At 48.5% G+C, this 10,000-nt stretch overlaps 2 protein-coding genes across 32 annotated transcripts in view; one reads left to right on the forward strand and one right to left on the reverse strand.

Annotated features, from left to right (window-relative positions):
• LOC125903239 (uncharacterized) overlaps nucleotides 1-9,207 on the forward strand; it is an 82,312-nt gene extending 73,105 nt beyond the window's left edge. Inside the window, exons 2-9 of one of the 30 annotated variants that reach the window (XM_049600033.1) lie at nucleotides 5,892-6,461; nucleotides 6,647-6,688; nucleotides 6,790-6,993; nucleotides 7,358-7,418; nucleotides 7,503-7,607; nucleotides 7,690-7,773; nucleotides 7,854-7,916; nucleotides 8,205-8,408. In XM_049600033.1, coding sequence (XP_049455990.1) covers nucleotides 6,301-6,461; nucleotides 6,647-6,688; nucleotides 6,790-6,993; nucleotides 7,358-7,418; nucleotides 7,503-7,607; nucleotides 7,690-7,773; nucleotides 7,854-7,916; nucleotides 8,205-8,408 — 924 coding nt within the window. In that variant the 5' untranslated portion in view covers nucleotides 5,892-6,300. Of the gene's footprint in view, nucleotides 1-5,891; nucleotides 7,440-7,502 lie in introns of those variants that run through there. The other 29 variants (XM_049600032.1, XM_049600031.1, XR_007451263.1 and 26 more) reach the window with 29 other exon arrangements.
• A 130-nt stretch (nucleotides 9,208-9,337) lies between these two features.
• Nucleotides 9,338-10,000, reverse strand: part of LOC125903242 (uncharacterized) — a 5,032-nt gene continuing 4,369 nt past the window's right edge. For both annotated transcript variants that reach the window (XM_049600039.1, XM_049600038.1), the window contains exons 3-5: nucleotides 9,937-10,000; nucleotides 9,556-9,784; nucleotides 9,338-9,481 (exon numbers count right to left, since the gene is read on the reverse strand). The exon at nucleotides 9,937-10,000 is cut by the window's right edge and continues 298 nt beyond it. In XM_049600039.1, the coding sequence (XP_049455996.1) occupies nucleotides 9,360-9,481; nucleotides 9,556-9,784; nucleotides 9,937-10,000 (415 nt within the window). In that variant the 3' untranslated portion in view covers nucleotides 9,338-9,359. The remainder of the gene's footprint in view (nucleotides 9,482-9,555; nucleotides 9,785-9,936) is intronic.

The following is a 10,000-nucleotide window of genomic DNA, read 5'->3' on the forward strand; positions in this document are numbered from 1 at the left end:
TGTTCGTGGCTATTGCACCATGTACAACCCTCCACTGGAGGTCTGCTGTCCGCTTTTCAACGGGCAGCTTGTACAGGGACCGCCAGCTGCCTTTCGGGGACACGTCTGTGCCAAAAAACTCAGCCCACCTCGACTCCTTCAGCCCTGCCAAAGAGTGCAGGTTCAGCACCTTCACGCAGACATGGTAGAGTGCTTTCTTCCTTACATCCTTAAAAGTGTCCAGGTGAGGTTGTAAAGACAGCAGCTGACCACCTCCCTCCTGCCACTCCCCACTGCTGGAAATGAGCAGAGAGGGGAAGCTGTATTCACTGTTCTCAGACCACTGATCACATAAAGCACAGTTCTCTGCAAAAGCTCTCAGAGATTGTGGCAGGCGGCATGGACTTCCTCCACCACTCTGGTGATGAGCCTGATAGAGGTGATGTTGGTCCTCGCTCTCAGGGTGTCCACAGAACTTGCTGTCATCTTCATCAGATGACCCAGTTTGGTGCAGCCAGCCTCTCTGAGGCTAGCTCGCAGACTGGGAGACTGTAATGTCTGAGTCTTTAGAAGGTTGTTAAAGAACAAAGGCTCCTCAAACAGCCACATACCTGGTGTCTCATCTGTGGTACAAGCTGGAAAATCTGCCATGCCTGCAACACAGAGCTGTAAACGGTGTCAGTCCAGCAAGAACCACAGCTTCAGGTTGTAGTAGGAACAGTTGTTTGTCATAGCCCAGGCGCCCAGCTCTCCTCAGCAGCAGTCTAGCTGTATCGAGCCAACCTGGGCCAGAGGTATACAGGAGTCTTTGTGCAGTCTGGAGTCGAAAGGAAGCAATTTTAGACTGGATGTTTATCAGACCCTGTCCCCCTTCCGCCGCAGGCAGATAAAGGGCTGCTGCCCGGACCCAGTGTTTGCCAGACCAGAAGAAATCCACGATGGCTCTCTGAATGTCCTCTATCAGGCTTTTTGGTGGTGTTAAAACGTTGAACTTGTGCCAAAGGGCCGAGGCAACCAAGTTATTGGCAACCAGAACTCGTCCCCTATATGACAACTGGGGTAGCAACCATTTCCATTTAGACAACCTCGCGCACCTTCTCCTAATACCCTCCCAGTTCTTTGCCTGAAAACCTTCTGTGCCCAAAAACACCCCAGCACTTTCAGACCCTCCTTCCCACTCAAGACCTCCAGGCAGAATGGGCACTGCCTGATCCTCCACTGTCCCACCAACAAAGCTTCACTTTTTGCCCAATTCACCCGTGCAGATGTGGCCCCTTCATACAGGGACAGGGTGTCCTGCAAATAATGAACATCCCTCTGGCTGGTGATGAAAATACAAACATCATCCGCATAGGCCGATACAGTAGGAGGTTGAGCAAGATCCGAGGACCCAGGCAGTGAAAGACCACGGAGCTGACCCCTCAGCCTGTGCAGCAAGGGCTCGATGGCTAGACTATATAGCTGACCTGAGATAGGACAGCCTTGCCTTATCCCTCGCTGCACAGGGACTGGCCGACTCAGCCCTGCTCCCGTCTTCACCAAACATTGAGCACCACTGTACAATAAACCAATCCAGGCCAGAAACCCATCACCAAAACCAAAAGCCCTAAGTGCAGAAAATAAATAGGAGTGATCCACCCTGTCGAAAGCCTTCTCCTGATCCAAACACACAATACCAAATTGACATTATCATAACATCTGCAAACATCAATAACATCGCGAATGAGGAAAATGTTGTCCATAATTGTCCTGTCAGGTACACAATATGTTTGATCTGTGTGAACAATTAATTCCAGGATGATCTTAAGTCTGTTCGATAAGGCTCTGGAAAGCACCTTATAGTCTGTGCAGAGGAGAGCAACTGGCCTCCAGTTCTTAAGTAAGGCCAAGTCCCCTTTCTTGGGCAGCAGGGAAAGTACCGCTCGTCGACAGGAGACAGGAAGAGATCCTGCTCTGAAGCACTCTAAGAAGACAGCATGCAAGTCAGGTCCAAGAGTATTCCAGAAGCGAAAAGTCAGCAGAGAGACCATCAATCCCAGGTGCTCGCCCTGATGCCAACTGGTTGACAGCAACTGTCAACTCCTCCAGAGTCAGCTCACAATCCAGCACAACTTTCTCCTCGGAAGCCTCCAAGAGCTTCTCTCGACACGCCATGCTGCACTGCTCTGCCCTGAAGAGTTCAGCATAGAAGTCCACTGCATGGCTCCTCATCTCGTCCGGGCTTGTGGTCACCCTGCCCCCTGGCAGCTTAAGGCAGGTCATCTGCTTCCTCTGCGCCACCGATCTCTCCAGGTTGAAGAAGAAAGAAGTCGGGGCATCCATGTCCTTCAGCTGGAGGAAGCGAGACCTGACAAGGGCCCCCTTCACTCTCTCCTGCAGGAAAGAACTTAATTCCAACTTCTTCTCCTGCAGCATATGACCCATAGTGGGATCAGAGTCCCTACGTAACCCTTCCTCAATGTTTTTAATACTGACTTCAAGTTCCTTCACTGCTGCCTTGATTTTAGCAGTGGAATGGGAGGTGTACTGCTGACAAAAAACACGAATTTGTGCTTTACCAACCTCCCACCACTGCGGAACTAAAATCACCTTGCCTCTTCCATTGCTGCCAGAAGTGCTCAAAACTCTGACAAAAGCACTGTCCTGAAGAAGTTTGTTATTAAAGAACCAGTGAGCTAACCCTTTCCCCTGGCGAGCTGACCAAATCTATGCCGACAAAATGGTGGTCAGTGAAACCAACTGGATATATGTTAGAATTAATCTCGAGCTGAGATTCAGGAAATGTAAAACCTGTCCAATCTGGCTGCACTGACCCTGCCATTACCCCTCACCCATGTGTACTGTCTGGACTGTGGATGTTTAACCCTCCATGTGTCTAACAGGTCCAACTGTGTGACGACACTGCTAAGGCTCTGAGATGACTGAGGGTGGGGCTCCTCGCCTGTCCTGTCCATGGTAAAATCTAATGTACAGTTAAAATCCCCACCAATAATCAACTGATCTTGATAGTACTTAAACAGCTCATTTTTTAGCAGGATAAAAAAACCAGCTCTTTCTGGACCGTGATTTGGGGCGTACACATTAACAAAACAAAACACAGAGCTCTGTATTTCAGCCCTAACAATCAACAAACGACCCTTCACCACTTCAGTAGTAGATAAAACTGTTGCATTTGCAGTGGGTCTAAGCAGAACAGCAACCCCTGCACTGAAGTTGGTGCCGTGGCTAAGCGTATATGAACCCTCCCACCATAAACCCCAGTCTACCTCATCTGCTGGATTAGTATGTGTCTCCTGCAAAAAAAGCACATCTACCCTTTTCTGAGTAGAAACCTCAGAAATTAAAGCCCTTTTCTGTCTGTCCCTCCCTCCATTAATGTTCAAAGACCCAATTTTAAGGTTTTGCATTGAGAGAAAAGAAGAGAAACAGGCATGAAGAAACAAGCAGAGAACAGTAAAAAGAGGAAAACACCAAGTGATACATGATCATGTCACTTTTTTTGCTTTTCTAGCAGGTCTACCAGTTTTTGCCTTTCTCAGAGTGGTAATGTGCTTTTTAAGACGGAAACATTTCTTCTCATCCAACAAATCAAAACCAACCAGTCTTTTCAGTATGTCCACAGATCTGATGAACTTTTCAGTGTCACTAAAGTAATCACTCACTTTAACAGACTTTTTAAAAGTCACATGAAGGAAATTATTAATGTCCTCTAAAGAATAGAGATCTTCTGCATTTCTGTTGCTTTCACACACAGATACAGTGTCTGACTCTGAGCCAAAGTCCATGTCATCTCCTTCATATGATGCCTGGCTACTGAGCACTTCACTGCTAATAACATTTTCTATGCCTGCAGAGCTCGTAGAAGCTGCTTCCTCTGCAGCCTGAGACTGCATCTCAGTGCCTGCAGACTGAGAACTGCCCAGGTTCCCTGCGTCCGCGGGAGCCTGCTGCTCAGACTGGATATATTCCTCCCTGTCATGAGATCTACTAGCTGCTGTACGCACATCACCGCGCTCCGCCGCCGCCGCACTCGCGGCCACAGGCCCAAACTCGGGCTCAAGAGCCGCAGTGGCATTGGACGCGTGTCAGGCGCGGCGTTCAGCACAGCCGCGGCAACGCTCGCGGCGTCAGCCGCCACCGTGGCATCAGCCGCTTCGGGGTGAGCCGCGCGGGCAACAGGTGAACCGCCCGCAGCCCCCTGCCCTTTATGCGGACACGCAACACGTTTGTGTCCCACATCCCCACACTCAAAACATTTCAGCTGTCCTGAGCTAGCATACACCATGTACGACCCATCACCGTGCTTCACTCTGAAAGACACCGCAGTGTCTGAGAAGGCGAATCCAAAAACATGAACACCTGCCGTCTCAGAGACTGCACATGCTTCAGCTTTGGATCCTTACATCCTAAACTCACTGTCTTAAATCCACTAGCGAACTTGCCGAACCTACGGAGCTCGCTCTCTAGCGACTCGTTAGGAATAAACGGCGGAACACCGGACACGGTGATCCGCGTGGAGGGAACTGACAGCGGGGATACCTGCACAAAAGCGTCCCTGATAAACACGCCGCTCTCTATCAGCTGATAGACATGAGCCTCCTCTTTCAAAAACACAACCACAGCTTTGTTCATTCGCGATGCAAATGAAAGATTGTCATGTCCTACCTGCTCGCCGACAGCCAGCAGAACCTCCACCACGGTAACATGACTATCCGGCGGCGCTATCCGCACTCCCTGCCGGATAGACGGAAGTGGCGTCTCGGAGGACGCCATTCCTCCCGACAAACCACCGGACAAAACCACTGATCACTCTGCCAACACTCAACAAAAACTGGGAAAAAAACTCACCTGATCACGTAATTAGAACAGATGAAGAAATCAGAGGGAAATCCGGAAAAAACAGGATTAGAAAACCATTCAAACTCCGCGCCACTCGCACGTCCACCACCACGACTCACGCTCACGCTCACCGGAAACGGAAACGGAGAGGAGAGGAGAGGAGAGGAGAGGAGAGGAGAGCAGGAAACAGAGAAGGAGAGGACGAGACAGAGAAGGAGAGGAGGAAACAGAGAAGGAGAGGAGGAGACAGAGGAGGAGAGGAGGAGACAGAGAAGGAGAGGAGGAGACAGAGGAGGAGAGGAGGAGACAGAGAAGGAGAGGAGGAGACAGAGGAGGAGAGGAGGAGACAGAGAAGGAGAGGAGGAAACAGAGAAGGAGAGGAGGAGACAGAGGAGGAGAGGAGGAGACAGTGTAGGAGAGGAGGAGAGGAGGAGGAGAGGAGGACACAGAGAAGGAGAGGAGGAGACAGCGTAGGAGAGGAGGAGACAGAGAAGGAGAGGAGGAGACAGAGAAGGAGAGGAGGAAACAGAGGAGGAGAGGAGTAGACAGAGAAGGAGAGGAGGAGAGGAGGAGACAGAGAAGGAGAGGAGGAGACAGAGGAGGAGACAGAGAAGGAGAGGAGGAGACAGTGTAGGAGAGGAGGAGACAGAGAAGGAGAGGAGGAGACAGAGAAGGAGAGGAGGAGATAGAGAGGGAGAGGAGGAGACAGAGAAGAAGAGGAGGAGACAGAGAAGGAGAGGAGGAGATAGAGAAGAGGAGGAGGAGACAGAGAAGGAGAGGAGGAAACAGAGAAGAAGAGGAGGAGACAGAGAAGAAGAGGAGGAGAGGAGGAGACAGAGAAGAAGAGGAGGAGACAGAGAAGGAGAGGAGGAAACAGAGAAGGAGACACCACATGTCTTTATTGGCAAATGTTCAACATGACTTCAGCTGTTTAAAATATCAAACTCAGTAAAACTCAGTCATGAACAGAGACAGAGACAAGAGACAGAGACAAGAGACAGAGACAAGAGACAGAGACAGACCCCAAACTACTGCTACCGTTGTTTTTCCCCGTTAAAGGTTTTTTTGGGGAGTTTTTCCTGATCAGCTGTGAGGGTCCTAAGGACAGAGGGATGTCGTATGCTGTAAAGCCCTGTGAGGCAAATTGTGATTTGTGATATTGGGCTTTATAAATAAAATTGAATTGAATTGAATTGAATTGAAACAGACACGTCTCATTGTGGTTGTTTTTTTTGTGGTTGTTTTACGTCTCTGTGGTTGTTTCGAGTCGCTTTGAGGTCATGTTGTGTCTCTTTGAGGTTGTTTTGTCTCTGTGGTTGTTTTGTTTCTCTTTGAGGTCGTGTTGCATCTCTTTGAGGTTGTGTTGTGTCTCTTTGAGGTCGTTTTGTGTCTCTGTGGTCGTGTTGTGTCTCTTTGAGGTCACGTTGTGTCTCTTTGAGATCGTTTTGTGTCTCTGTGGTCGTGTTGTGTCTCTTTGAGGTCATGTTGCATCTCTTTGAGGTCGTGTTGCATCTCTTTGAGATCGTTTTGTGTCTCTGGTCGAGTTGTGTCTCTTTGAGGTCATGTTGTGTCTCTTTGAGGTCATGTTGCATCTCTTTGAGGTCGTGTTGTGTCTCTTTGAGGTCATGTTGCATCTCTTTGAGGTCATGTTGTGTCTCTTTGAGGTCATGTTGTGTCTCTTTGAGGTCATGTTGCATCTCTTTGAAGTCATGTTGTGTCTCTTTGAGGTCATGTTGTGTCTATTTGAGGTCATGTTGCATCTCTTTGAGGTCATGTTGTGTCTCTTTGAGATCGTTTTGTGTCTCTGGTCGAGTTGTGTCTCTTTGAGGTCATGTTGTGTCTCTTTGAGGTCATGTTGCATCTCTTTGAGGTCGTTTTGTGTCTCTGTGGTCGTGTTGCATCTCTTTGAGGTCGTTTTGTGTCTCTGTGGTCGTGTTGTGTCTCTTTGAGGTCACGTTGTGTCTCTTTGAGATCGTTTTGTGTCTCTGTGGTCGTGTTGTGTCTCTTTGAGGTCATGTTGCATCTCTTTGAGGTCGTGTTGCATCTCTTTGAGATCGTTTTGTGTCTCTGGTCGAGTTGTGTCTCTTTGAGGTCATGTTGTGTCTCTTTGAGGTCATGTTGCATCTCTTTGACGTCGTGTTGTGTCTCTTTGAGGTCATGTTGCATCTCTTTGAGGTCGTGTTGTGTCTCTTTGAGATCGTTTTGTGTCTCTGGTCGAGTTGTGTCTCTTTGAGGTCATGTTGTGTCTCTTTGAGGTCATGTTGCATCTCTTTGAGGTCGAGTTGTGTCTCTGTGGTCGTGTTGCATCTCTTTGAGGTCGTTTTGTGTCTCTGTGGTCATGTTGCATCTCTTTGAGGTCGTTTTGTGTCTCTGTGGTCTTGTTGTGTCTCTTTGAGGTCATGTTGTGTCTCTTTGAGGTCGTTTTGTGTCTCTGTGGTCGTGTTGTGTCTCTTTGAGGTCATGTTGCATCTCTTTGAGGTCATTTTGTGTCTCTGTGGTCGTGTTGTTTCTCTTTGAGGTCATGTTGTGTCTCTTTGAGGTCATTTTGTGTCTCTGTGGTCGTGTTGTGGCTCTTTGAGGTCATGTTGCATCTCTTTGAGGTCGTGTTGTGTCTCTTTAAGGTCGTGTTGTGTCTCTTTTAGGTCGTGTTGTGTCTCTTTAAGGTCGTGTTGCATCTCTTTGAGGTCGTGTTGTGTCTCTTTAAGGTCGTGTTGTGTCTCTTTGAGGTCGTGTTGTGTCTCTTTAAGGTCGTGTTGTGTCTCTTTGAGGTCGTGTTGTGTCTCTTTAAGGTCGTGTTGTGTCTCTGTGGTCGAGTTGTGTCTCTTTTAGGTCGTGTTGTGTCTCTTTAAGGTCGTGTTGCATCTCTTTAAGGTCGTGTTGTGTCTCTTTAAGGTTGTGTTGTGTCTCTTTGAGGTCATGTTGTGTCTCTTTGAGGTCGTGTTGCATCTCTTTGAGGTCATGTTGCATCTCTTTGAGGTTGTTTTGTCTCTGTGGTTGTTTTGTGTCTCTCTGAGGTCGTGTTGTGTCTCTTTTAGGTCGTGTTGTGTCTCTTTAAGGTCGTGTTGCATCTCTTTAAGGTCGTGTTGTGTCTCTTTAAGGTTGTGTTGTGTCTCTTTGAGGTCATGTTGTGTCTCTTTGAGGTCGTGTTGCATCTCTTTGAGGTCATGTTGCATCTCTTTGAGGTTGTTTTGTCTCTGTGGTTGTTTTGTGTCTCTCTGAGGTCGTGTTGTGTCTCTTTGAGGTCATGTTGCATCTCTTTGAGGTCATCTTGTGTCTCTTTGAGGTCGTGTTGTGTCTCTTTGAGGTCGTGTTGTGTCTCTTTGAGGTCGTGTTGTGTCTCTTTAAGGTCGTGTTGTGTCTCTGTGGTTGAGTTGTGTCTCTTTTAGGTCGTGTTGTGTCTCTTTAAGGTCGTGTTGCGTCTCTTTAAGGTCGTGTTGTGTCTCTTTAAGGTCATGTTGTGTCTCTTTGAGGTCATGTTGTGTCTCTTTGAGGTCACGTTGCATCTCTTTGAGGTCACGTTGCATCTCTTTGAGGTCGTTTTTTCTCTGGTTGTTTTGTGTCTCTTTGAGGTCGTGTTGTGTTTCTTTTAGGTCGTGTTGTGTCTCTTTAAGGTCGTGTTGCATCTCTTTAAGGTCGTGTTGTGTCTCTTTAAGGTCGTGTTGTGTCTCTTTGAGGTTGTTTTTTCTCTGTGGTTGTTCTGTTTCTCTTTGAGGTCGTGTTGTGTCTCTTTAAGGTTGTGTTGTGTCTCTTTGAGGTTGTTTTTTCTCTGTGGTTGTTCTGTTTCTCTTTAAGGTCGTGTTGCATCTCTTTGAGGTCGTTTTTGTCTCTCTGTGGTCGTTTTGTTTCTCTTTAAAGTCGTGTTGCATCTTTTTGAGGTCGTTTTGTGTCTCTTTGAGGTCGTTTTTGTCTCTCTGTGGTTGTTTCGTTTCTCTTTAAGGTTGTGTTGCATGTCTTTGAGGTCGGGTTGTGTCTGTTTGAGGTTGTTTTTTCTCTGTGGTTGTTCTGTTTCTCTTTGAGGTCGTGTTGCATCTCTTTGAGGTCGTTTTGTGTCTCTTCAAGGGTTGTCATGCGTCTCTTTGTGGTAGTTTTACGTTTTTGTGGTTGTGTTGCATCTATTTGAGGTTGTGTTGTTTTTTTTCTTTGTTGTGTTCTTGTGTCTCTGAGGTCTTTGAGGTTGTGTTACGTCTCTTTTTTGTCTTTTTGTGTCTCTTCAAGGGTTGTCATGCATCTCTTTGAGGTCGTGCTGTGTCTCTTTGAGGTCATGCTACGTCTCTTTGAGGTTGTGTTGCGTCTCTTTGCGGTCGTGTTGTGTCCTTTCGTGGTTCTAATGTAGTCGGTCATGGGATCGTCATGCCAACGTACAGCTTTCCCAGAGGTTGTCATGGCGACAAAGCGGCTGACTCAGCGGGGTGAGAACCAGACCTGACCTGAAACTAAACCGTCCGTCAGAGCAAGAGCTGCTCATTGATCGAACAGCTCCACGCTGCTGCCTTTTCATTGGACATTCTTCAGTGACGTGGGAGAAGCCGTCTAGCTGTCTGTCAGAGGAATCGGGGGTCTCGATTGGCTCTCCGGGAGCGGAAACGGATCTCTGACAGTTTGGAGTTGATTCCAGAGCCAATGACTCCTCGCTTGGCGAGAGGAAACCGAGCCAAGATGGCGTCTGAGGGACAGAGAGGAGGACAGTGAGAGGACAGACGGATTAAAGGGACATTCTGCTGGACTGTCTCAACTCACTGAAGATGGCATTGATCTTGTGCGGGTCCAGAGCGCTGCGCTGTGGGTGGAAGGCGGGTCGGCGGCTCCGCCCGCCTCGCAGGTTGCTGTTCATCAGGGTGTTCATATCAAACACTCCCAGCAGCAGCAACCGTGCCATTGCCGTGGGAGACGGCGCCTGATTGGCTGCCTGCCATGAGCGGACATCACAGAGAACACCAGAGCCCGGATACACCTCCACCTGGCTCACCTGGATGTACAAGGATAGGTAAGACGCAATGACCAGGTGTTAACAAGGCATTACCGAGCTCTCACCTGGACACAGGAAACCAGTACAGACAGTTTCAAACCAGATCAGATCCAGATCAGTTCTGGTGTAAACCCGATCCCAGGTGGTCTTACCTGTCCGTTGATGTGTCCAGCGGTACACTGGCTCTCGGAGCAGCTCCTCCTCAGCTCCTCCATG

This window comes from Epinephelus fuscoguttatus, linkage group LG16 (assembly GCF_011397635.1).
Source record: "Epinephelus fuscoguttatus linkage group LG16, E.fuscoguttatus.final_Chr_v1".
Lineage (NCBI taxonomy): Eukaryota > Metazoa > Chordata > Actinopteri > Perciformes > Serranidae > Epinephelus > Epinephelus fuscoguttatus.